This window comes from Pyrus communis, chromosome 4 (assembly GCF_963583255.1).
Source record: "Pyrus communis chromosome 4, drPyrComm1.1, whole genome shotgun sequence".
NCBI classification, from domain to species: domain Eukaryota; kingdom Viridiplantae; phylum Streptophyta; class Magnoliopsida; order Rosales; family Rosaceae; genus Pyrus; species Pyrus communis.
This window is the reverse complement of record NC_084806.1, coordinates 27,014,226-27,039,662: the sequence shown is the minus strand read 5'-3', so window position 1 is coordinate 27,039,662 and position 25,437 is coordinate 27,014,226. Positions and strand designations below refer to the sequence as shown.

General features: G+C 35.8%; 1 protein-coding gene across 1 annotated transcript; it reads left to right on the top strand.

The window, feature by feature from the left end:
* The first annotated feature begins 9,357 nt into the window (after positions 1–9,357).
* LOC137731108 (acetylornithine deacetylase-like) lies at positions 9,358–14,259 on the top strand. The gene is made up of 10 exons (XM_068470190.1): positions 9,358–9,800; positions 11,221–11,465; positions 11,541–11,649; positions 12,406–12,544; positions 12,621–12,678; positions 12,826–12,843; positions 12,957–13,079; positions 13,255–13,408; positions 13,514–13,547; positions 13,780–14,259. Exons 1-10 carry the CDS (start codon positions 9,468–9,470, stop codon positions 13,881–13,883), a joined length of 1,317 nt encoding a protein of 438 aa, XP_068326291.1. The 5' UTR covers positions 9,358–9,467; the 3' UTR covers positions 13,884–14,259.
* The last annotated feature ends 11,178 nt before the right edge of the window (positions 14,260–25,437 follow it).

The following is a 25,437-nucleotide window of genomic DNA, read 5'->3' as shown; positions in this document are numbered from 1 at the left end:
TTCTTGTGATTCTGCTGAATTAATTTCTAATAACTTATTTTTATAACACTTTTCGCACAATATTGAATATGTATTGTAGTATTTATTTGCAACTAATTTACTACGCTTATGACATTTTTCTGGCCAACCTAAATTAATTTATTTATATTCTTCTTCATGTTGTTCTTCTATGAATGCACACATATACTCTTCTAAATCACTATTTGTGCTACTTGAATCTTCAGAGTTTGAATCTATCATGTTAATTGTGACAGCCCGTCCCAGAAATATTGAAACGTAACGTGAAAAGACGATTTTGCCCCTAGCGTTATTTTTACGTTGTGTGTGTGTGTTTGGTTCCTTGTTGGCATGTTTTGGGCCACACACCATCACATACACCCCACAACCTTTCCTCCTGTTTCCTGCATCTGTCCCGAGCCCCATTTCCCTTCCCATTTTCTATCCTTTGTACGGACCACACCCAAATCCCATTAAACCTTCACAGATCGAGGAAACCAAGACCACATTCGAGCTCGTGAGGCTTGTAGGAGTCCAACCATACCATTTTCAGGTAAGAACACCTTCGTTTTCACGTCGAATCCACGATGTCCGATTTCGAGTACTGTTCATGCACACGTGATTTCTCACATTTTAGGGAATTTCAAGCTTGTAGGAGGCTTGGTGAGGTTTCTAGGAGGCTCGGGGTGGTTCGTTTGAAGGTTTTGGACGTCGGGATCACTAGTTTCAAGGTTGGCAGGAATTGGGATGTTTTTGCAGGTGAGATTTCGTGGTTTTTGGCCCTTGAAAGTAGTATGATTGTGTTCCTCTAGTTCTAAGCTTCATTTTGGTACCAATTTTGTGAAATTTGGTTGAAAAACGAAGAAGATATCAAAGTTTGAAATTTTCTCGATTTTCCGGCGCCGGCGACGGCGCCGGAGGCTCGACGGAGAAGACGACGGAATATTCCGTCAAGTCTGACGGAATATTCCTGACGCTGTTAACGGAATCTGTTAAAACTGACGGAATATTCCCTACGGCGTCAGTTGACGCCGTCAGCGTGCCAGGCACGTGCTTGTGCGTGGCCGGCGCGTGGGGGCGCGTGCGACGGTGAAAAATTATTTTAAAAATATGGGGATGTTCCTGAGATTGAGTAGATCACGTTGGTGTATTCATACACCCCATTTGAGCATTGTATGAGAAATTATTTCTAAAGGTTGGTTATGTGCTTTAAAATTGACGTTTTTGTAGTTGTTTCGCATATAGGTGATACCTATCCCGAGGACGAGCGTGGTCACTCGAGGCAGGGGGCTACGACCCTTCCACATACCAGTGAGTGGGCTTTTGGTTTTCCGTATATACCTATATACATATATTTTCCCAGAAATTGATTTGAATTGTTAATTGCCATATGCCATGCATTATTTTATTGTTGGTTATGCATCGTTAGTTGCATTATTAATCGTATACATAATTATATGCATATTTGGTGCTGTGGACGCACAGGTAAGTGCCAGGTAAGTGTTATTCATGTTTATATTCAGTAGTGTTTCGAGATGCTTAGAGAGCTCATAACCTGCACCCCCGGTGTTAGTGCTCCTGCCCAGAGTAGGGCACAGTCCTTCATGTGATGTTCACCTCCCGCACCACACGCTCAGCTTGGATCCAAGTTAGGTGCACAGTCCTGTCGTACAGACCACTTTAGGTGGTTCCGACTCGTAGGTGACCCGCGATTATTCGCCCAGCCTTCACGTGATCGTAGCACTAGAGCGTATATATATATATCACACCCAGGCCTGTCGTACAGACAACTTTAGGTGGTTCCGACTCGTGTGCAGGTCCAGTTATTGAGTTGAGATTTGAGCTCTAGATGCGGCCGTACAGGTCACGTTAGGTGACTCCGGCTACCAAATTGTATGTTATCGATATGATTTACACCTGAGCACTTGCATTTCATTTTGAGGTTTTGGCATGGCATATCCTTAAGCATGATATGTATATATATATATATCTATTTTCTGGGAAGTATACAGGTTTTACGGCTAGGGGTTAGAACGTATTTATTAATGGTTTTCGAAAAGCTTTGTTTTTGCCCACTCACTCTTTTGTTTTGCGCCCCTCCAGGTTTTAGTTGACTAGTAGGTTTGGTGGTTTCCCAGAGGGCTTTCCGGCATTTATGACAGACGATCACCAGCGTAGGGCCACCTTCGTGTGCACTGTTGTCGTATCATTTTTATTTGGACTGTTTTAGGCTTATGCTCTGAACTTGTGTCTCACTTACGCTAGCACTTGTTTCTATTACATTTTGTATGCTAGTTTTTATTATTCGTACTATTTACATTACTATTTTATTAGCTTCTGTACTATGCACATGGCTACGTCACTTCCACGTGACGGCCAGCATGCCCTGATCTCGATCGGGGTGTGTCATTAATACTCTTTATACTATAAATACTCTCATTATCACTCAAATTATCTAAATTGTATATTGATTGTATATCTTCATCTTCTTCTAACTTAAATAACTCCATCAAATGTATTTTATCTCTCAGTTGTTTACTTAATTTTGGACATTTAGGTCTAATGTGTCCAGCTTCTTCACATGAATAACATTTACAACTACTCTTATCTTTCAACTCTTTATATTTTCTAATCCAAAGTCTGCCACTTCTTTTCTTAAATTGTTTTAGAATATATTTTCTCTCTCCATATGTTCTTGAAAGTCTAATGCTGAAATTCTTATGTTGTTTGTAGGGTTTATATGACTTATATTTCTTTTTGTGTATTTTCTTATGCTTATTTTTTTTATGACAACCATACTGTTGAGGTAAATCTATATTTTTATAGCTCATATAAAATTGCTTCCTAATTTGTCTCTTAGTATTTATTTGACTACACTCTTGTCTAAGTATATCATATACATGTTGGATTCTCGGTCCTATTTCAATTTCATTTTTCTTTGGATGCTTGTGCCATTCATTCCAAATCTTTTCTCCTATTGATCCTTTTATTTTTGTCATATAAGTATCTAATAAATTAATATCACTAATTTTACTCGTTCATCCTAAATATTTAAAAAAATCTATGGTATACTCAGCTATATACTGTAAATCACAAATTTGTAATTGTTCTAAATTTCTAATTGCTTTTATTTGTTCTTGTTCACTTCTACCATCTAACCTATTATGATCTAAAAATTCTTGTTTAATCAAAGTAACAAAATCATCAATATTAAATTGTGTTTTAGCTGCCTGATGCTGTTCTGGATTTTGAACTTTCCATTACTGAAAATAATTAAAAACTAAACCATCTAAGGTATGTTCTTATTTGTTCTTGTTCACTTCTACCATCTAACCTATTATGATCTAAAAATTCTTGTTTAATCAAAGTAACAAAATCATCAATATTAAATTGTGTTTTAGCTGCCTGATGTTGTTCTGGATTTTGAACTTTCCATGACTGAAAATAATTTAAAACTAAACCATCTAAGGTATGTTCAAAATAGTCTAACATATTTTGTGTATTACTAAAATATAACATTAATGCTGCATGTACGCAACATTTCTCCCATATGTCAATCTTTCTCTCCCAATCTTGTGGATCTACATTATCTAAATTTAATATATTAATTTATTCTAATCATCTCAAATATGGAATCCTATTTTTTCTAGGGGTTTCATGATACTTTCGTCCATATAATCTACTCTAGCTTGTTCTTTATATTGTTCATTTGTTGATCTAAAAACTTGTTGATCAATCCTACCCATGTGTTCTGGATTTGGATTTTCTACTCTTGATGTGCTACTTTCTTCTGTTGGATTACATTCCGCTTTTAATTCTAATAAATTATTGTATTCTTTTGATCTTAAAATATGTTCTACTCCTATTTCTAAAATTAAATTTTTCATCTCTTCATCTGAAATTCTGTGTAGTCTTAAATCATATGTCTTATATTTTTCTAAATATTGTTCTTCATCTAAATGATCAATATCTTCTATAAGCTTATCTACAATATGATCAAAATTTTGTTCAACTAAATTAATATATAAATTATCAAAAGTCATATGGATATTCTCATTTTCGATCTCACTTTCATCCTCTTCTATTTTTTCTTACTAAACCTAATTGTTGCTTAACCTATACTAGTTTCATATATTTATACTTTATATGGTTGTCTATTTAAGCATTCTTGTAAATTAGGTAATGTCCATTGAGTTCCTTCTAAAAAGCAATTATCTAAGTGTTTTGCTTCTATCATATTTACATGTTTACTACCAAATGTTTGAACTAAATTTTGAAATTCTAAATTAAACTTATGATTATATCTATCGGACACTTTATCAATATACATTAAGCTAACACACAAATTTTTATACTCTCCTTTCATATTATAATTTTTTGTTCTTATGCTCACTTTAGTATATTTACTAAATTCATTATTTGTCATAACATAATTTGAAATACAACATATGATTGCTAAGTTTGAACTTAGGTCTACCTCAGCTGTTGCTATTGCTGCTTACTAGTTATTATCCCATCTATTATCATATATGTATACTAAAGTTTTTGTGTCTATTTGTGCTCTGGTTAATCCTACTATTCCAATTAACAGTGTTCCTATGTGAATTTGACTAAAATGTGATTTTCTCAAATGAGTAACTATTTTTTTACTAATTAAATTAAATGTAACTTCTTTATCAATACATCTAATTTCATGTTGACTGATGCTACTTACAATTATGCTTTTATTTTCACATAAACCTAATTGATACATATTATATTTATTTTGATATGTTATCTCAAAACCTCTTCTAATAAATTCCTATGCTTCTTCTTCATTTGGATAAATATCTTCAGCTCTAACTACTTCTTTTCCTTTTCTCCTGAAAAGTTCCATTTTCTGTTATCAAAAGGATTTATCTTAGGTCTTCTAATATGATTATTTGTACTTAAAGTTAAATTTTCTAATTTTTCTAACAAAGATGGTTGAAGTGATGAAGATGCTTTATGTAAAACTTGGTTTATTTCTGTTATTTGTTCTTCAACTTGAACTAATTTCTCAGCCAAACTTAAAATTAATTGAATAATTAAATTATTTTGCCTAATAAGACTATTACTACTGGCTACTTGTGTTGAAAAATCTGTTAAACCTACTGGTTCTTTATCTAACTTACTAATTTCTTTCAAAGTTTGGATATATTTTCTGCTAGTTCTAGAATCGGTCATTAAATTAATAATTTATCTATTTTATTATGCAGCTTATCTACTTGTTCACTCAACTCCTTTTGCACTAATTGAACTTTTCGAACTTCTAATTTTAACTGCTCAACTATTTCTAGTGATCTAAGTTCTACTTGCGTAGGCTTACTATCTATGAGGTCAATAAGCTCTTTTATCTCTATTTTGCTAGGAAACCTTTGAATATTTTTATTATTGTCTTCTAACTGGGATGTAATATAATCTAAATTTTGCATAATTGTTTTTATGGAATTTTTCTGAAAATGCTTTAACAACTAGTTTAACAAATGATTATGCTTATTATTTTCTAATTTTATATTTTTTGCTTGACTAATAATGAGATCTACTATACTATTGGCTTGTGGATTTTCTTCACTACACAAAATATGATTATGCTTTCTCAATGGAAAATAACAAACGGTCTAAGGTTATTTTTCTTTTTTGAGGTTCACTAATTTCTAAATTAAGATAATCTATCATAAACTACAGTCTACCTTTCTCTAAAGTTACTGCTAACTGGTTTCTTAGAAACTCTCTTTCTTCTCTCAATGTCTCTAAAACTTGATTTGTTGCTCTTTTTGCTTCTAAAACTTTATGCTGCATTTCTGTGTTATTATATTTACTAATAAATGAAGGATGTTCAAGATAACCAAGATAAAACTTTTGCTTCTTCAAAGTATTGCTAATTTTTTTGGATGTATATACAAATCTTCTCTTTATGCTAATTATAGTTGGGTGTCTGAGACAATAAATACCTGGTGGTTGTGGTTGACAAGGTCTACAAGGACAATAATATCTGTTGTTCATACAAAATAAAAAAATGTGATATCAGTTGTGTTAATGACTTCTGTCTTCAAGGTACTTTACTATTATAATTATACTATTAAAACGCTAAACTTGGCTCTGATACCAGATTCGGAAAGTAAGCTCGGTTAAATAGTCGGATGACCATTATAACAACTAGACATAAAACCTTGCACATAGAACTCGAAATGTTTCAGCATGACGGTCACTCACAATGCAGGTATAAGGCCTTAATGGCTGAACTCAGAGATATGAAGAACTCAGAAGTACCCTGGTTAATGTCCAGTTATTTGTACGGCAAACATTCAATTATAATAGAATGCTCGAACAAAGTATGATCATCAGTTTAGCAGGTTAATAATATAATTACAATAGTGTTTCCCTGTTTTGGACTAGAAGTCTATTTAAACAAACACACTAAAGAAGGAAAAGAAAACTTACTTAAGACTTGGAGATTGCTTGAATATGTACACTTGAACTTTTATTGATGTATAAAATGTTTACAAAGATAATTGTTTACAAGAAAGTGTTTACAAGGAAGTGTTTACAAGGATGCTATGAAGGCTCCGGATGAACATGGTGTGAGTATACGAGAGTAGGATGTTCAGGTGTTGAGATGTTGAAGTGTTGATGTGTGTTTTTACAATGAATGGAACTCCTCTTATATAGATTGAGTGAGTGCTCTGAAAAATTAAAATCTTTACAAATGTATGGTATGGACATCTCCTTGGTACTTGTCATCTTTTACTGTTGCTGAAATTGTTAGCAGTGTTTCTGAAACATGGTTTGACTTATTTGTCTTTTTTTTTTTTTCTTTTTTTCTTTTTTTTTTTTTTTTTTTTTTTTTTTTTTTTTTCTGGTTTGCGTGTGAACTTGATTGTCTTGATAAATGCATGTGAGCTTACAACTGTCTCTTGGAGCCCAATTTTTGCTTTTGCATGTGATATCTCTGAGATGCCTTTTTCCTTGTCTTCTTTTCCATGCCCATTTTGGGTATTATTGAAAAAATTTGTCCCGATGATTAAAAGGAAAGATTTTGAGGGGTTATTGTGACAGCCCGTCCCGGATTATTCGTACCGTAGGTGTGAAGTGACGGTTTTACCTCTAGTGATTTTGTTTCGTTGTGTGGTTGTTTTGGTTGGCTATATCTAGACCACACACACACCCACACACTCATTCTCATTTTCTGCCCTGTCCCGAGTCTCTCTCTCTCTTTCTCTTCTTCTTCTTACGTACGAAGAAGGATCAAAACACTCGAAAATGTTACGGATCGAAGTTGAAAACTATACCTTTGTGTTCGTGAGGTTCATATAAGTTCAACCATACCCATTTCAGGTAAGGAATCCTACGATTTCACGTCGAACTCGAGATCCCCGATTTGATCACTGTTCATGCACACGTGAATTGTTGCGTTTCAGGGAATTTGAAGCTTGTAGGAAGCTTGGTGAGGTCCTTAGGAAGCTCGGGGGTAGTTCGTTTGAAGGTTTTGGACGTTGGGATCGTGAGTTGCAAGTTTGGTCAGATTTTGTGAAGTTTTTCCGACGAGATTCCGTTGGTTTTAGGGCTCCAAAGTGGTAAGGTTTTGTTCTATTTGTTGTGAGCTTCATTTTGGTACCAATTTCGTGGAATTTGGTTGAAAAATGAGTGAGAAACAAAGATTAGAAAATTTTCCAGTTTTCCGGCGAAATATTCTGTCAGTTTGGACGAAATATTCCTAACGGCGTTAGGTTAACTTTAACAGAATCTGTTAGTTTTAACCGAATATTCCTGACGCCGTCAGTGTGCCAGGCACGTGCCTGCGCGTGGACGGTGCGTGTGGCAGTGCCTTGGCCTGAGAGTGGGGGCGCGTGAGACGTCGAAAAATTATTTTAAAAATATGGGGTTGTTCGTGAGGTTGAGTAGATCACGTTGGTATATTCATACACCACATTTGAGCATTGTATGAGAAGTTATTACCTAGTTTTGGTTATGTGCCTTAAATTAATGTTTTTATAGTCGTTTCGCATATAAGTGAAACCTATCATGAGGACGAGCACAATCACTCGAGGTAAGGGGGTTACGACCCTTCCCCATACCAGTGAGTGGGGTTTTGGTTTTCCGTATATACCTATATATTTGTGGTTTTTCCCAGAAAATGAAATGAAAGGTTTATATGTTTTAAATGCCATGCATTGCGTTTGCCGATTTAATTATGCATTAGTAGTTACATATATGTATGTTTGGTGCTGCGGACGCACAGGTAAGTGCCAGGTAAGTTATGGTTTATGTTTGTGATTAGTAGTGATGTGTGATGCCTAGAGAGCTCATAATCTGCACCCCTGGTGTTAGTGCTCCCGCCCAGAGTAGGGCACAGTCATTCACGTGATGTTCACCTCCCGCACCACACGCTCATCTTGGATCCAAGTTAGGTGCACAATCCTGTCGTACAGACCACTATAGGTGGTTCTGACTCGTAGGTGACCCGCGATTATTCTCCAATCTTCACGTGATCGTAGTACTTGTGTGTATTTATTTACACCCAGTCCTGTCGTACAGACCACGTTAGGTGGTTCCGACTCGTGTGCATGTATAGTTAGTGAGTTGGGGATTTGAGCTCTAGATTTAGCCGTACAGGCCACGTTAGGTGACTCCGGCTGACATATTTCATTGCATTGATTGACATTACCTGAGTTACTTACATTTTATGTAGAGGCATTTGACATGACATATTTCTGAGCATGTTTTCGATGTATGTGTATATTCTATTTTCTGGAAAATTATACAGGTTTTACGGCGAGAGGTTAGAACTTTTGATAATGAAATGATTTTGAAAAGCTTTGTTTTTGCCCACTCACACTTTCTGTTTTGCGCCCCTCCAGGTTCTAGTTTGGATAGCTCTTTTGGTGGCTTGCGAGGAATTCTCGGCATATCTGACAGATTATCGCTAGTGTAGGACCCCCCTCTGGGTGTGTTTTAGTTAGTGTTTGTTCCTTTGGATTGCACTAGGTTTTCTGTGCTCTGAATATTGTTTTTCACACTTACGCTTGCACACGTATATTAACTACCCGTGTGTAGTTTGATTTTTATTTGTTCGTACTTTATTATTATTCTTAGCTTCTGCACTGTGCACATAGTTACATCACCTTCACGTGACGGTCAACACGTCCTGATTTCGATTGATGTGTCAGTTATGGTTAGTTTTCCATACTTTCATAGAAGTAGTAAGTCTACCTTTTTTCGGAATTCCCGACTTCAGCCACACTCTTCTCTCTCTCTCTCTCTCTCTCTCTCTCTCTCTCCCCACCACGACCCGAGATAGCCAAAAACCACAGGAAAAGAAATATTGGAATTCCCGACTTCAGCCACACTCCTCTCTCTCTCTCTCTCTCTCTCTCTCTCTCTCTCGTCCACCACGACCCGAGAAACCCAAAACCCACAGGAAAAGAAATATTCTGATTTCGCAGGCAGCCATGGCTTCCTCCACCGACGTGAAGAAAATAGTAGGCGACCTGGACAAGGAGTCCTTCGTATCCCTTCTCTCCAAGCTTATTGGGGAGTCCAAGTATCTCCAGAACAACCCACCTGAGCTGATCCCTCAAGAGGACCGAGCCGTCAAGCACGTCCTTGATTCCCTGCTTCCCCATAGCACCACCACAGGCGGTGGGCCCTTGGTGATCAAACACGTGACCTACTTCCCCGGCAGAGGCAACGTTATTGTGGAGTACCCGGGAACTGTTCCTGGGAAGATCTTGTCCTTCGTTGGCTGTCACATGGACGTCGTCACTGCTAATCCCAATGACTGGGTTTGTTTCTTTCATTCGATTTTCGGCTTTAATTTGGTCTGTGTTTGCTATCTGGGATTGGATTGAATTGGATTGGATTGGATTGGACTGGATTGGATTGGATTCTATCTATAGTGTAGAGCGTTAGAGAGTGACAACTTTATGTTCAATATGTTACAAGCTGTTCAACCCAATTTTGTGTTTTTATTTTTTGTCGATTATCTTCGTAGGCTGATTGTTTTGGCATTTATGTTATGGGGTTTGTTTGAACTGATTAGAGCTTTTACTTGTCTTGGCTTTTGAGTGATTAGCTAGTTGTTTGGAGGATTATCTGTTTAGTGTTAGCTTAATTCCAATCAATATTTGCCGAGTTTCGATTCTTTTTTTGTTGATTTGGAACAGCTCTGCCTTTATACATTTTAGTTATGTTTTTTCACTTGGATTTTCCCAAATATATATGTTTTGCTTTATCCTTTGGGATTTATCCCAAAACTAATCTTTTGATTGCTCCATCTTTTTGTGATTGAATAACAGCAGTTTTCTTGGTTTTCTGATTACTCATATTAAGCCTAATCCAAATGTTTTAACTACTGAAGTCTTCTATCCTTTTAATGTTGCAGTCAAAATCCCAATCATGATTCTTTCTGGTGAATTAAACTAAATCCAATCAATTTGAAACCCGAACAAGTTTGTTCAGTTGACAAATTTACCCTGCATAAATCGTTTATTTTGGGGGCTTTCGTCCTTATGTTATGAGAAGTTAGATACTATAATTTGGTAATTTGCTGCCCTTTAGATTTATGTTGTTCAAAAGTGATTCCTATCCATAAATAAATTGATAATCCAATTCGAGTTGAACTCTGCTAATTTGAAAATTCTACAAACCCACAGATGGTTTTCGGGCTTCTTTTTTTTTTTTTTTTTTTTTTTTTTTTTTACAAAACCCACTTTATGGTTTCCTTTGTCCATATATTAGTAACTATGGTCTAATTTCTGCTAGCTTGTCCTTCCTTCTATTTTGCTAACTACTTGTCTAGTTATGATCCCAACTGGAATCAGCTGGTAATATATTACCATTTTAGCGTGATGCATCTGAAATTGATTATAACCATTAACCAGATTTTTTTACCCTCTTTTTCTTTAAGATCCTTCAGCTTACGTCATTTGACAGTAAGCTTTGGTTCAAGACAAGCATGAAATCTCATAACTGTGGCCAATTAAATTTTATTGCGCTTCACATCTTACGTTTTGGAAATACAGTTTCAGATGCAAGTTAGTCTTTTATTACAGGAGTTTGAGTTTTTCATTGGTGTTGTGTACAGAATAATGGATCAACATTGGGCAGTAGTTAAAATGCAATAATGATCGTTCTTTCTTTTTCTCAATTTTTGTGGGTTAGTGATGATTCATTGTGCATCAAATTTGATTCTTGTATTTGCAGGAATTTGATCCATTCTCATTGAGCATCGATGGAGATAAACTTCGTGGCCGTGGAACTACTGATTGCTTGGGTCATGTTGCACTTGTAACTGAGCTCATGAGAAGGCTGGCAGAGACAAAGCCAAAATTGAAGTCAACTGTGGTTGCAGTCTTTATAGCAAATGAAGAGAATTCTGCCATTTCAGGGGTTGGTGTGGATGCGCTCGTAAAGGATGGGCTACTCAGTAGGCTAAAGGATGGTCCTCTGTAAGTAATTTTCATTTTTTGTAAAACAGGATAACCATGAAATGTCATGCTGATTCATGTTGGCGTTCAACTCAGGTTTTGGATTGACACAGCAGATAAACAACCTTGCATCGGTACTGGTGGTATGATACCTTGGAAGCTTCATGTGACTGGGAAGCTTTTTCACAGTGGTTTGGCACACAAGGTATGCCACTGTGTCCTGTACGCCATTTGAAGTGACATTTCAGTACTTAATCTGCTTACCATTGAACCATTGGTTTAGATGTATATCCCGCTGCCTACTCCACTGCAGCTACCATGGTCATAGTCCCGCCTGGCATAAAATTCTTAAGTTCGATTAATATGATGTTTAGGGTTGGGGATCAATGGTGAAAATACTACTGAGCTGGACACTATGAGCTGGATATAGTATTTTCAAAGGGGTCATGGTCAATATAATACAAATCAGGGATGTTATTTTACTGTTGTGTGATTTATTACAGGAGCAAAACCACCCAACACTTTCGGGATGAGGTAGTAATAAGAGAAGGCATAAAGATTTTCTTTGATAATAGTAAATATGCTCTTTGATAAAGTGCAATATAGGATTTCAGTCGCTGCTTCTGAACTATTCTGGGTAGGGAAGTTGATATCTGGTGTGGGGTTTTTATGAATGGTGAAGCACATTTCGTCATAGCAAATTCTAGCCTTTTCTCTTTAATTGGTAAAAAGCATTTGTTGGACTTGCAGCCAAAGAAGCTAAGGAGTTATCTTGGTTCACAATTAAATTTTTTTTCTTATCTACAAATCGCTCCTATATTTCGTTACAATAAAACTTGTTTGGAGCATTCCAGAGCCTGAACTTATGTCTTCTTGGACAATTGAACATTTGTATCGTGAATCACAATGGTATCACGTCCTCTTTGTACTTATTTATCTTATTGATGTTGAATATCTGTAGGCTATAAACCCTTTGGAGCTAGCTATGGAAGCACTGAAAGATATCCAGTTGCGGTTCTATAGAGATTTTCCTCCCCATCCCAAGGAAGAGGTCTATGGATTTGCTACACCATCAACCATGAAGCCAACACAATGGAGTTGTAAGTTTCTGGTTTCAAGCTTGTGGTGAAAAATGTTGGAGAATCATGGATTACACTGACCTCTTTTTGGTTTCAGATCCAGTTGGTGGAATAAATCAAATTCCAGCTGAGTGCACAATTTCGGGAGATGTCAGGTTAATATTCTCAGTGACTTGTTTGAGGCTTTTCTGTAGTAGTGATATTTATTTTCTTGGTTGTAGGAGAAGGAATATCTCATCGAGGATTTTTCTTTAATCTTTTTCTTTTCTAGGATTTTTCTTATTAATTTTTGTTGTTTACAGGTTAACTCCCTTCTACAAGTAAGCAACTGGCTTTCTTTTGTGAATTTCCATATCCTAAAGGTTTGTTGTAAAGATTTTATCTCTGCCCCATTCTCCATTTTTAACACGCAAACACTTTTAACCTGTTACAGCGTTAAGGATGTTATGAAAAAGCTTCAAGAATATGTGGATGACATTAACAAAAACATAGGAAACGTAGAGTCACGAGGTCCGGTTTCAAAGTATATCTTACCAGATGAAAACCTAAGGGGAAGGTACTCTCTGTCTCTCTCAAGATGTTTGTTTTTTTTGCTTAGCTACCATCAAATATTTTTCTTAAATAAATAATAAATAAATAAACAAACAAAAGCAAAACAAGACAAATATTTTTGGCAAGTTAATTATTAAAAGAAGAAAGAAAGTGTATTTACATTTTTTGTCTCTCTACAGCCTTGCTTTAAGTTTTGATGAGGCAATGTCCGGAGTTGCTTGCGATCTCAACTCCCGTGGATTTCATGTATTGTGTAAAGCTACTGAAGAGGTTGTTGGTCATGTAAAACCGTACTCAATTACTGGAAGTTTACCTCTCATTCGAGAACTGCAGGTGCAATAATTTTTCCTTATTCCAAGCCCTTTTTTTACTTTTTCTTCTCTTCTAGTTTTCCTTGAGTACTCATTCTCTGAATTATATCAATTTGTTGTGTGCTAGGATGAAGGATTCGATGTTCAAACTGCTGGCTACGGTACAAAGCTATTTCTGTTAGCCTTTTGGATTTAGCTCACAAAACTTACGTATAATTGAGAACTTGCCTATGGGCTGTCAGTTTGTGAGAGGATGAGAGAACAAGGGAAGCTGGGTTCAAAAGAAGGAAACCTAGTTTATTTAATGCATAATAGTTTGTTCTTCCTGGGAGTTGATCGGTTATTATACCCGAGTCGATGATGTTCTGATTCATTCCTGTTATGCATGTGCAGGCTTGATGGCAACATACCATGCCAAGAATGAGTACTGCCTTTTTTCCGATATGCGCCAAGGCTACCAGGTGTTTGTCAGCGTTATCTCTCAACTAGAAGACTGAGAATCTGCTAAGAAACAAAAACAACTTAGAAGAACGAGAATAACAAGAAGTTGCAATGATACTACCAAATCACACCAAAATTGAGTAGTGCCTTTTTCTGATGTTTTCCGAGGCTATCGGGTGTTTGTCAGCAGTCACAAACCTGGTGTCTCAACTAGCGAAAGCAAAATGTTGGTATAATCTTTTAATTCTGTTGAGGGCATACGTTCTGCACCGAGTTTAGTGCATTTCATTACCAATTGTTGATGCCATTTTGTGCGTAACTGCGCTATGCGATAACCTTTTTTTTTCCTTTCCTGCATGAGCTTTGGAACTTAGGATCTCCATCTCACTTTGCTCATTCCATGTTAGTTACAGTGACAGTTTTTGTTTTCCTTTTCGGGTTAACTGCATTCCCATTTAGGAGATTCTATTACAATCCAATCAAATAGTTTCTAGTATGTGTGTTAGATTAGTTGTAAACAACAGTGTGCCTGCCCCCTCACACTCAAATTTGAATCTTCTTTTGGGAGATTAGTGTAATTTAAATAGAATGCCGCTGTACACTTATGGATCGCAATACAGCATAAAACCGTCTAAACACGTGTGATTATGTAGGGTTTAGAAAGGATAACTTTTCTTTCCGACTACTCCATCTTATGTCTTCAACGTTCATGTCTTAATAGCATAGGGTAAGAGTTGGGTCATCACCGGAATGTATCACCATCAGATCTAGGACAGCCTTCCGGCTTAAACCCTATAGATCGCCAGTGACACCGAAAAACAAATATTAACAACTTTAAGGTTCACACACCCTAGGTAGTTGAAAGGAAACCATCAATGAAGAGAAAACTAGTGACTTTGTTCACAACCAAGCAACGCCTCAACAGTCGCAACATCTGACTTTGTTCTGCTTCCTAAGCACAACCACAAAGTAAGGAGAACCGGCAACTAAACAAGAGAAGCCTGCTTCATCTAGCAGACAACAAAGTGAAAGTGGTGGTGTAGGAAACACTCGAGCCCGTGGAAACATCGGAGCTCTACGCACAACCTCAATAGTATTCGTGGTTGAAAATTAGAAAAAGGATCAACAAGGAGGAGGGATACCAGTGGGGTAAGAGGAACATAATAGATTGGGATAAAAAGCAGGAGGGAAAACAGTAGAAGCAAGGAAAAGTGGAGTAGGAAAGAGTGGGGAGGAACGGTGACCGACCTCGGCTGAAGCTAGGGTCGCCACCATCGGATTTGCTCAAATATGAAAGCCTCACACAAAAAGGTGAGAAATACTCTTAATAAGGGAGAAAGACTCTCACTCGGAGAGAAAAGATTTATATGGACTTTTGTCGAGTTTTTAAAGTGAGGTAAATTACAACATCAGTTTAGGATTTAGGGTGATTGGTTTCTAAATTGACAAAATGTGTAGCATATTGAGCCATATATCCTAATAAGGGTAAATTAAGGTTTGACCCCTTGAATTATCATCCTAGTTGAAATTGACCCCTACATTATTTTTTTGGTAAATTAGCCCCTTGAACTATTTAAAATCAGTTAATTAACTCCTTGTCGTTAGATTGCGGAATCAATTCCGTCAAATTCAAGGGCAAATTAGTCATTTCATCATCAATTGTTACTTATCAGCTATAACCGCCAATAAAATTTTGACACATGGACACATAATAATTAAAAAACATATAGCATAATGAGAAAACATAAAAAAGCCAAATGTTTACATAACGGATCATCTCACATCGTCATTACACATTATTTTGTTTTCAAATGTCATAAGTTCATTCATGGTTATATTTGACAAGTAAGAAATGATGAAGGAAAGGCTAATTTCTCTTTGAATTTGACCAAATAGTGGATGGAATCTACTAACAAGGGTCAATTGGTTGATTTTAAATAGTTTAGGGGGTTAATTTACCAAAAAAATAGTTTAGAGGATCAATTTCAACTGGAACAATAGTTCAAGGGGTCAAATGGCAGTTTACCCATCCTACTAAATTGGCGGTTAGGTTTCTGCTTATGCGTCCCGAGTTTGAAACTTCTTATTCTCAGTTAACGTAATAATTTCAAACCCATAATAATCCCTACCCTAAGTTAATGTAATAGTTTCGAGCTTGTTATGGATTAGGAAAAATTTATGAGAGGATGAGTATGACATTGTATGCTCTTTATTACTCGGTGGCTAAATGTTATGAAACTCAACAGCTCCACATGAATAAGCTTAAGGAATGGATGAAGTGTTACATTCTAAACTTATCTTTATTGTGTTTATATTTTGGGGTAAATTACATTTTATCCCTTCAGGTTTGGATGCAATTGTAACATCATACAACATTTTTAAAACATTTCAATCTCATACATTAATTATCATTTATTTCAATTTCCTATATCAGATAAAAAATTCGTTAAGTCATGCCGTGGCAAAATCAAACTTATATTTTTTATGATGTGACATTCAATTATGTCATGTAAATGAGAGAGAAACGAGAGAGAGAGAGAGGGGGAGAGAGAGACAAGAGAGAGAGAGATGGAGAGGCTAATAGTATAAGTGATGACGTGGCAAATGCAGAGCCCTCGTAGCAAATCCAGTTCCCTCTATCTTGATAGCCGTCCCAATTTCTCGAGTTTTGTTCTCTTCTTCAGCTAATGGTATTCAGATAGCTTTCGAGTGATGAAATTTGTAGGTCACACCAAATTTACATTGCCCAATTTTCAAGTAGAATGCACATGGGGGTTCAGAACATTGCTTTATTGCTTGTTGGTCTTTCTGTCATCGCCGAAGTAGATGAGGAATTCGAAGGACTTGCCTTCAGAGATGGTGCGGAAGCCGTCGGATCTGATCGATGACTGGTGCATGAAGAGGTCCTCGCCTCCGTCTTTTGGGCGGAGTTGGGGAAAGGGTTGGGAAAGACGAAAGAGACGGGTCGCCGGCGGCAATTGGGCGATGATTTGAGCGAAGAGAGAATAGCAGCTTTGGCACAACAAATTCCGGTGTTCCTCCATAGCTCACTCTCTATCTGCCCGTTTCAGATTTTATCAGATTTGAGGTGGAAAAGAGAAAGAGAAACGGGAGAGAGAGGAGAGATGGAGAGCGAAGAAGATGAAGTGGTAGTGGTGGAGACCAACTTTCTATTTATTTTATAATTCATATTTTGTTACGTGGCACACTTGACTGTCGTGTTATTAAAAGTAGGGTTTTGCATTTGTCACGTCATTACTTAACAGTTAAATTACTAGATTTTTTTAAGCTGTATGAAATTGAAATAAATGATAACTAAATGTATGAGATTGAAAAGTTTTAAAGATGTTGTATGAGGTTGCAATTGCACCCAAACCTGAAGAAATAAAATGTAATTTACCATTTTTTTTAATTCTTGTGTGTTTAGTGGCTTTTGCTTCTTTCTGTGTGTCTAGGGAATTCAATCTAAATATTATAGTTTAATATACTGTTATCTTATTTAATAAAAAAATTTTGCAATGAAATTTTGATCAACGGAAAAAAGTGAGATTGTCCTTATTTTGAAACGAACGTCGAAACCACAAAAAACATAATTTAGCATGTTGTAGCAATATTAGAAAATATGAAAATATAATTATAAATTCCAATGGTAATATTCATAAAGAAAATCACACCATCAATTGTGTACATAATTAACTTAGAGATTGAGGTTTGCATGTAAATGCAATGTCCTAAAAATAGAACTTTGCCACAACCCTTGTGCTTGTAGTTCGGTAGGCGTTTGTCTCCTAGTATTCAACAATCTATAACCTAAAGTTAAAGCACCTTATTTTTCAGACTCCAATGAACTTCATATATTCCTACTCTCAAGACACGACTCGAAATTTGACGAAAAAGGAAGAAAAGGCACTGAAGAAAACTCTTCTCTCAATTCATTTAGACGTATGGGATGCTTGAGTTCATATAGAGCTCAAGCCACTCTTTTTGAAACATGGTGATTGTTGCCTAAAGTTCTAACGAACAGATGCAACTCATGAATTTGAATTCAGCTATGACACTTGACTCTTATTTTTTCATTCACACAAAAACTAAATATATTAAACTAATATTATAATATATAATTTCCAACAATCCCCCACATGAATGCAAAATTAGGAATTATTCAAGAATGCAGGTGGACAAGAGATGCATCGGGAGAGGTTTGGACTTGAACCTACCTAGTGAATACTTATCGGATTTACTTGGTGACGCAGTGGATGGGGAAGATACCGAGACAATAAGTAGCACACATCACTAGTCCTAATATATTACCGTTCATACAGTTGTGTTCATTTTAGTCCTGAACAAATCTAGGTTTCATGATAACGTTAGAGAATTTAGCCATCTTGTACTCATAGAAGTGACCCACTTCTACTTTCATATAGGCGACCATTGATTAAGAATACTATGCAATATTCCTCTTATTTATAAGATATCGGTGCCATTAAGCATAAATATACACCCTAAAACTTCTGCAGACAACACACTTTTTCCACCATTGGAATGGTGTTATATAGTGTGTTAACTTCTTTAAATCATACCCAACGAGTTTGCCTCTTAAACTCGGACCATGGGATCTTCAATCAACTAAGTTAGGTTTTCGTCAGGCTGATTCATTAGTTATGTTGGCTTTAACCTCATTCGCCTCAATGATCAACTTACTCTCTAGTCTAATCTTTAATAATTGGATCCACTACTTGGTTGACTAGTTTTAATGGTGTGCACCATCCATCTTATGAGATTATATTTTATATGAGAGGAGTTGTTTTACAATGTCAAGTCCTCAAAAGTACATGTTGGGACTGTAAGTAATTTGCTAATACTTGGGCATACTCCCCCACATTTAAGGAATTTCTAGGAAGGTCTCTAACCTCTTTATACCTTAAAAAATTTCTCATTTCAAGAGCTGACGTCTTGATTGTCTCATTCAATTACCAAATTACTTTTCCATTCTTCTTAATTAAGTAAATCTCATACATCAAAAGATAGCTAAGTTATCCCCACAATCCCCTTCCATTGTGGTTCCTTTTAACACTATCAATAATTCACTTTTACACTTTAAGAAGAAAATGAGAAAGATAGGTTCTTTGTCTAAACTTCCAAACTTTGAAGCCTCATTAGCCTTATTTGTATAAGCACGAATTGGCACTTTGCCTTCAACCTTTGAACTTTGATAAGTTTCCATGGATAAACTTTCACTTTGAAATGCTTAACCCTTGCTTGCAGGCAACTCGATCATCATGACTAACATGCAAGTGAAATTATGACTTTCTTAATTTACGGTAGTTGTCAAAGTAATACCTTCATCGATGTTAATTAGCTAATCCTTATAATTTGTCCAAAGACAAAACTTGACCAGCATGCGTGTTCATATAATTATGTATTTATGAATCCAACCTGCCTCTTGCGCATATTCGAAATACATACCACAGAGATTTTTGTCTCGTAATAACATAGCTCCTCATATCGTTACGTTGAATTGATCATGTGAGAATAACACAAGATTCATTTCACAATTGGCAATTTTCCATGACACTTGCAGATCACCATGATACCACTCACAGATCAAATTCACTTTGATATATACAACTTGCCAACTGACCCACCATGGTTATAAATTACCAGTTTGGCGAATGGCGTTTCCAAGCAGTTGATAACTCATTCGGACGAGGGATTACACATATATCTATACCAATGGAAGAGAGACATAACTTCTGAAACCCGCTCATTCATTTTGAAAAGGACCAAATGATCCATACAAAGTTTGCTCTTTCACAATGTGTCCGCATTTAGAATGTTAACTATGCATCGCTTGTGAGATATACCAATTCAAATCAACATATTTATTCTTTTTTTTCATAAAGAAAACCCTCATAGGTGTGTCTGATTAGAATCAAACAAACCATTACATTCCCTTTATTAGAAAAATCCAATTGCATTTGGCATATTTCATGTAGGATTTATCTTTTGGGATAAATAAATATCAAAGGATATTTCATCCACATGAGGATATTAACCTCCTAATTATCTTCTTTTTTTCTTTATTTATTTATTTATTTATTTATTTATTTGAAAAGAAACTTGAATCCAAAAGCTCTCTAAAGTGTGCGTGCTTTTTCTCCCCTCTTCTCCTCGTTAACCCTAATGCTAAATATCTTATTTATACTACTACAAAATAAAACCCTAAAAGGTCTTAGAATAAAACTAGGAAACATAATAAAATAATAAAACAGAAAGTAAAAGGTTTCTTATTTAAACTGAAATTCGGACTTCTCAGAAGATCAGACTTTTGACCAACCAAATCAACTCCAATTTGGTCCTAAAAGGTCTCTTTTGAAAGCTGACGTTGTCCCCTACAAATCCTCAGAAGGAATCTTCCTCAAAATATGCCATTTTGACCTCCAAAATACCCAAAATGTCCATAAACGTCAATTTGGGAAAGTTGCGCGCTCGGTCTTTATTTCATTGCCACGGTCAAACAGCTTGTGGAAAAATCTAGAATTTTGATACAATCATCTTGAAAGACTCACAAACCTCCTCCAATTGGAATCACTCCAAAATTTATCCATTTGATTGCTTTTTGCTGCAGAGTAAATCAAATGTCCTACATTAAGAATATAAATCAAAGAATCAAAATTCTACCAAAATAACCAATAAATTAATACTAAGTATAGAGTACAATATATAGTAAAATATCGACTCATCAAATATCAAAGGATATTCCATCCACATGAGGATATTAACCTCCTAATTATCTATGTGATAATTAGATGAAAATCAAGAGACATTCATATTAGAATATACTTGTGATTTTCATGGGCTTTACAATCTTTGTACACTTTTCCCAACCACTATATAAGGAGGCTTTGGGGAAGAGAAGAAACATAAGAAACACAAGCTTTTCCACATTTCAAATATTCTAGTTAGGTCTTTAGAGCTATCACTTTCGGCTCTAGGTCTTGGGAGACAAAAACCAAGGGGCAACTTGACATACCGTAGCCAACCCGACGACCTACGAGGTTCTAGACGTGCATAGAGGGTCAGAGCAGATGTTTGTATTTGTAGGAGTGTGTTGAGAGTCAAGCTTCCGCATAAAAGACACACACATCCTTTCGAATTTATTTATAGCCTTCCAACATTTCAATTGCCGAACTTCTCTATTTCGGCACATCTCCTTTCTGCGAAAGGAACTCTTTCATGAACTGGTATGAATCCATTACACCTGGTGTTCACGTGGCTTTAACCGATACATCTTTTCAGTGTGTGCGTAAACTGACCATACTACAACATGGGGATATTAAGCATTAGAACCCAATCCTAGCCTTGTTGATTTCCAATAAGAAACCACTTTTTCAAAGCCACAAGGGTTGAGAAACCATAATCCAGTATGTTGGGATAGGACTAGAATTCCTCATCATCCAAATCAGTTGAAAAGTACAACATACATATTCAGTAAGCCACAGTTGCAATTCAAAGTCATATATCTGTTGTCATGGTGGTTACAAAAATAGTCATGCCTTTCCAGCATATCACCCTTCCTGCAAGTAAAGTAATGCTTATGTAGAGATATATTTTCATATTATCTACAATCATACTAATTCATATGGGCCTTGACGCAAGGATACCCATCCAATGACTGATCGTCAGTATATACAAATATATACTTTTTCATGAACAGGTATGAGTTCTAAACTTTGCATGAACCAAGCTCATGAATAACCGTGCTGTTGGGAAGTTATCTACATGCTTTAAGTATAAGTACTAATTGGCTTAATTCCATCTAGATATTGACACTAGTTGAATAAAAATTACCCCATATATATAAGGTTCTAAAACTAATCACTGAAACATAATATAAATTAACATATATGATATAAATTACCACAAAACAACCAATGTGCATGGTTCAGTGGTTCCTCAAACGGTCATTTGAGGCATAGAATTGTGTACAACTAGTATGCAAATCCTGGGTTTAAAGTATCTAATAATGTATTGACACATACATATATCAATCATATATAAAACACACAAACCAATTGCGTGACTAGTGACTATAAGCAGATGCAAGAAACAACCCATCATATTTCAATAAACTGATTATATATATGAATATCCATCCACTTATCATCATGATTTCTCACTTTTCTTTCGCTATATTAAAAACCAGTGACAATTCTCTCCATATCAGAGAAACGTTTATTTCCTCCAAATGATGGCGAATGATGGATAGACTCATTGAACACATTATGATGTAAGTTTTTCTTCTCACATCCATATCTTCTAATTGTTCCATAGAAATTTCAGTCTTTAGATTGTTGGAGCAATATTAAAAAATATGAAAAATAACAATATAAATTCCAATGATAATATTCATAAAGATACAAGATTATATAAATAACTAAAGAGAAAGTAAGAAAGACTGACAAACTTGGAGATTGAGGCTTGCATATAAATGCAATGTCCTGCAGACAGAATTTTGCCCTTACTATTGTGCTTGTAGTTCAGTAGACGTCTGTCTCGCATAATTCAACAATCTATAATCCGAAGTCCAAGCACCTCATTCTTCGGACTTTGACAAACTTTATATATTCTGTACTATCAAGACATGACTTGAAATTTGACTAACAAATCATAAAAGACAATGGAGAAAAGTCTTCTCTTAATTCATTTAAATAGATGAGATGCTTGAGTTTATATAGAACTAAAAACCAATCTTTTGTAAACATGGTAACTGTTGTTTAGAGTTCTAACGAACATATGCAACTTATGAATTTGAATTCACTATAGCACATACAAATTAAAGATTATAAACTAATATTAAAATTTATAATTTCTAACCCAGCATGCATAAATAATAATAATAATAATTGTGGATGGTAATTGTCACGGCACAATGGGTGAAGACTGGTAAAAGAGAAGCTAAAGCAGTTAACTATTCACGTACCAATTTCCCCAACCATACTCTTGGATCAAATCGACCAAAATGGGTGAAAAATACTCTTTAATAATAATATTTTCAAATACTAACCCAAACGTAGCTAGGTTGAACATAGAGCTCAATTTATGAGCAAAGAGTAGCATTTGCCGCAGGCACATGGGATTTGCCCCCAAATCTCTGTGAGGATTTTTCTCATTGCAAAATGCAAAGTAAAAAAGTGTCACTGTTAGCAACAGTCAATTGTCTTGAAGAAAGGGCAAAAGAGACAGCTTCTTGCGTGCAGATTAGGATAAGAGACATGCAACGATTATATTGATCGTTGACTGGGAATCGAAGCCCATGCACTGACCAAACCTCAAACCTACTTTCCAATGAAAGATTTTTTATTGTGAATGAATATATAAAGTACATTATGTGTCATTATATAAGTGCAAATTTTTTTACTTTTTAAGTTAATTGTTTTATTGTTGTTAATTTTTAATACAAATATTTCATCACTTGTATAATAACATATAGTGTACTACTCTAAGTTTTTGGAAGAAAGAATCCTACATCGATATCGCCCCCTCCCTTTTCATCCACCTTTTAAGTGTCCGGATCTTGCTCGATATTATCAGCCTCAATCTTACTCATGTTAAAAAGTTAAAAGTACATAAATAAAACAATTAATTGGAATTTTCTTTTATTTTGGAAGTGTTTCTGCGTTAGTGTACTCAGCCACTGATTAAACAATAAACAGTGGACACGAAATTCATGATTATTAGAGATATCTCAGCATCTATGCTTGCATTTGTATAGCATGCATCCAGAGGAGAGGGAACAGTTGAAGGAGGGGACCGAGCAGCGAGCGTAGATGAAAATGTTGAAGTATGTGCTCTCTTTGCTGGCTGTTTTTCTAGTTGGGGATTATTGGTAGGGGCCGGAAGAAGGGTGAGGAGAAATTTTGTATGTGATTGTGTTTTCAAAATTTACCTAGATTTCCTATTATCCGCGTCTTAAGAGCAGTAGTGAATTACCGGATAAAGTATTTTTTTTAAAACTAGCTTAGAGAAGTATTTTTTCTTTTTATTAAAAAATAAAGTAATAATCATGCCTTGACTATATAATTCATTATTGTGGGTGCAGAGTTAAATATTTATTGTTTAAGTACACGTTTCACAAGCAAAAAACATTACTCGGTAGATAGTAATTAAGGATGAGGTTAATCAACGAGTTAGTAAGTCTAATCATGTTGACCCTAAAAGTTACAAAGCCTATGTAGTGTGCTAACTCACAACCGAGTTCGGTCCAGTGAGCAGAATAGATGTGGTGTATGGTGGTGTTAAATGCGTTGCTAACTTCTGTAATTGAGTGAATACAACCAAGAAAGGAACATGGATCGGCCTTGGGTTCTAGTACCTGAAGACATGTTGCCTAGATCACTGTGAAGTTCAGGATCTCTTGCACTAGGTTCGACTACCTCAACTAAACTCGTAAGTATACAGGTGCACCAAATCGGTATTAGGCTGTAGGGACACATGTACTAAAAAAGAGACGAATAACCAATCATTGAACACTCAACTTCGCTGGAAAGCTAATGAAGTTGCCTCTTCTGCTTAATTCTACGACTCAAGTGTTGTTAGTCCAAAATGAAGATGTCGTCGGTTGTCAACATAGTGCTATTAGTCCAAACTGAAGATGTATTAACAAGAGGGTTAAGATAATTAGTGTTCTTCTGAAAAAGTGTGAGAAGGGTTTCGAGTAGAGCGAGGATTTTCGCGTAGAGCAAGCTATTTGTTAAGCTGAAGGGGGCTTTAATGTTGCAAAGCCTCTTCCATGTATAGGCGAGGCTTCCATGATAAACAAGCATGTCGAGGTAAAGTCCTAATTGGACTATGTTTGCTTGACATCTATTTGGATATTCCTTTATCCCCTCTCAACAGAAACTTCATCTCCATCTAGACTCGGCCTTTTTGATTCTCACTAGGTCACTAGGACCCTGACCTAGTCCCATTATGAGATTCTTCATCTTTATTTGATCATGTAGGCATTCTAATCCTTGGGATAATCTATATTTATCTAGGGCTTATTCTTATACTTGGCAATTTTAATTCGTGTAGGATTCAATCGAGCCACCCTTATACTTAAGCTTTCTACAATCCTACTTTCATAAGGACTTTGGTCAAACCAATCCTATTCGTGGGTTAAAAGCCCACTATCCTGAAAGATATTTACTGGGCTGAGAACCGTGGTCCTTAGGTGAACAACCCAACTTGTTATTTCAAGCCCAAATAGATCATATATAGGAAGATCCTTAACTAACGAAGAAAAAAACCTACGCACATAGATTTAGGGTATATGGTACAAATATATAGTTGAGGGTTTTTATTACAAATGGTCCTTTAGGTTTTATCAACTCATTAGTTTGGTTCTTTATGTTTGAAACTCATCAATATCATCCCTTATCTCTTACCTTAGTCATCAATGTTGTCTTTACCGTCTAACACTGTTAAGAAATCTATTAGTGTGTTGATGTGCACCCATGTATGATCCACAAGGTCAATTAAGCGATGCCAAGTGGATAAAGAATCAATATTTTATATACAAAACAACAAAAAGAAAATAATCATACTCCTCAAGAGGTTGCAATATCT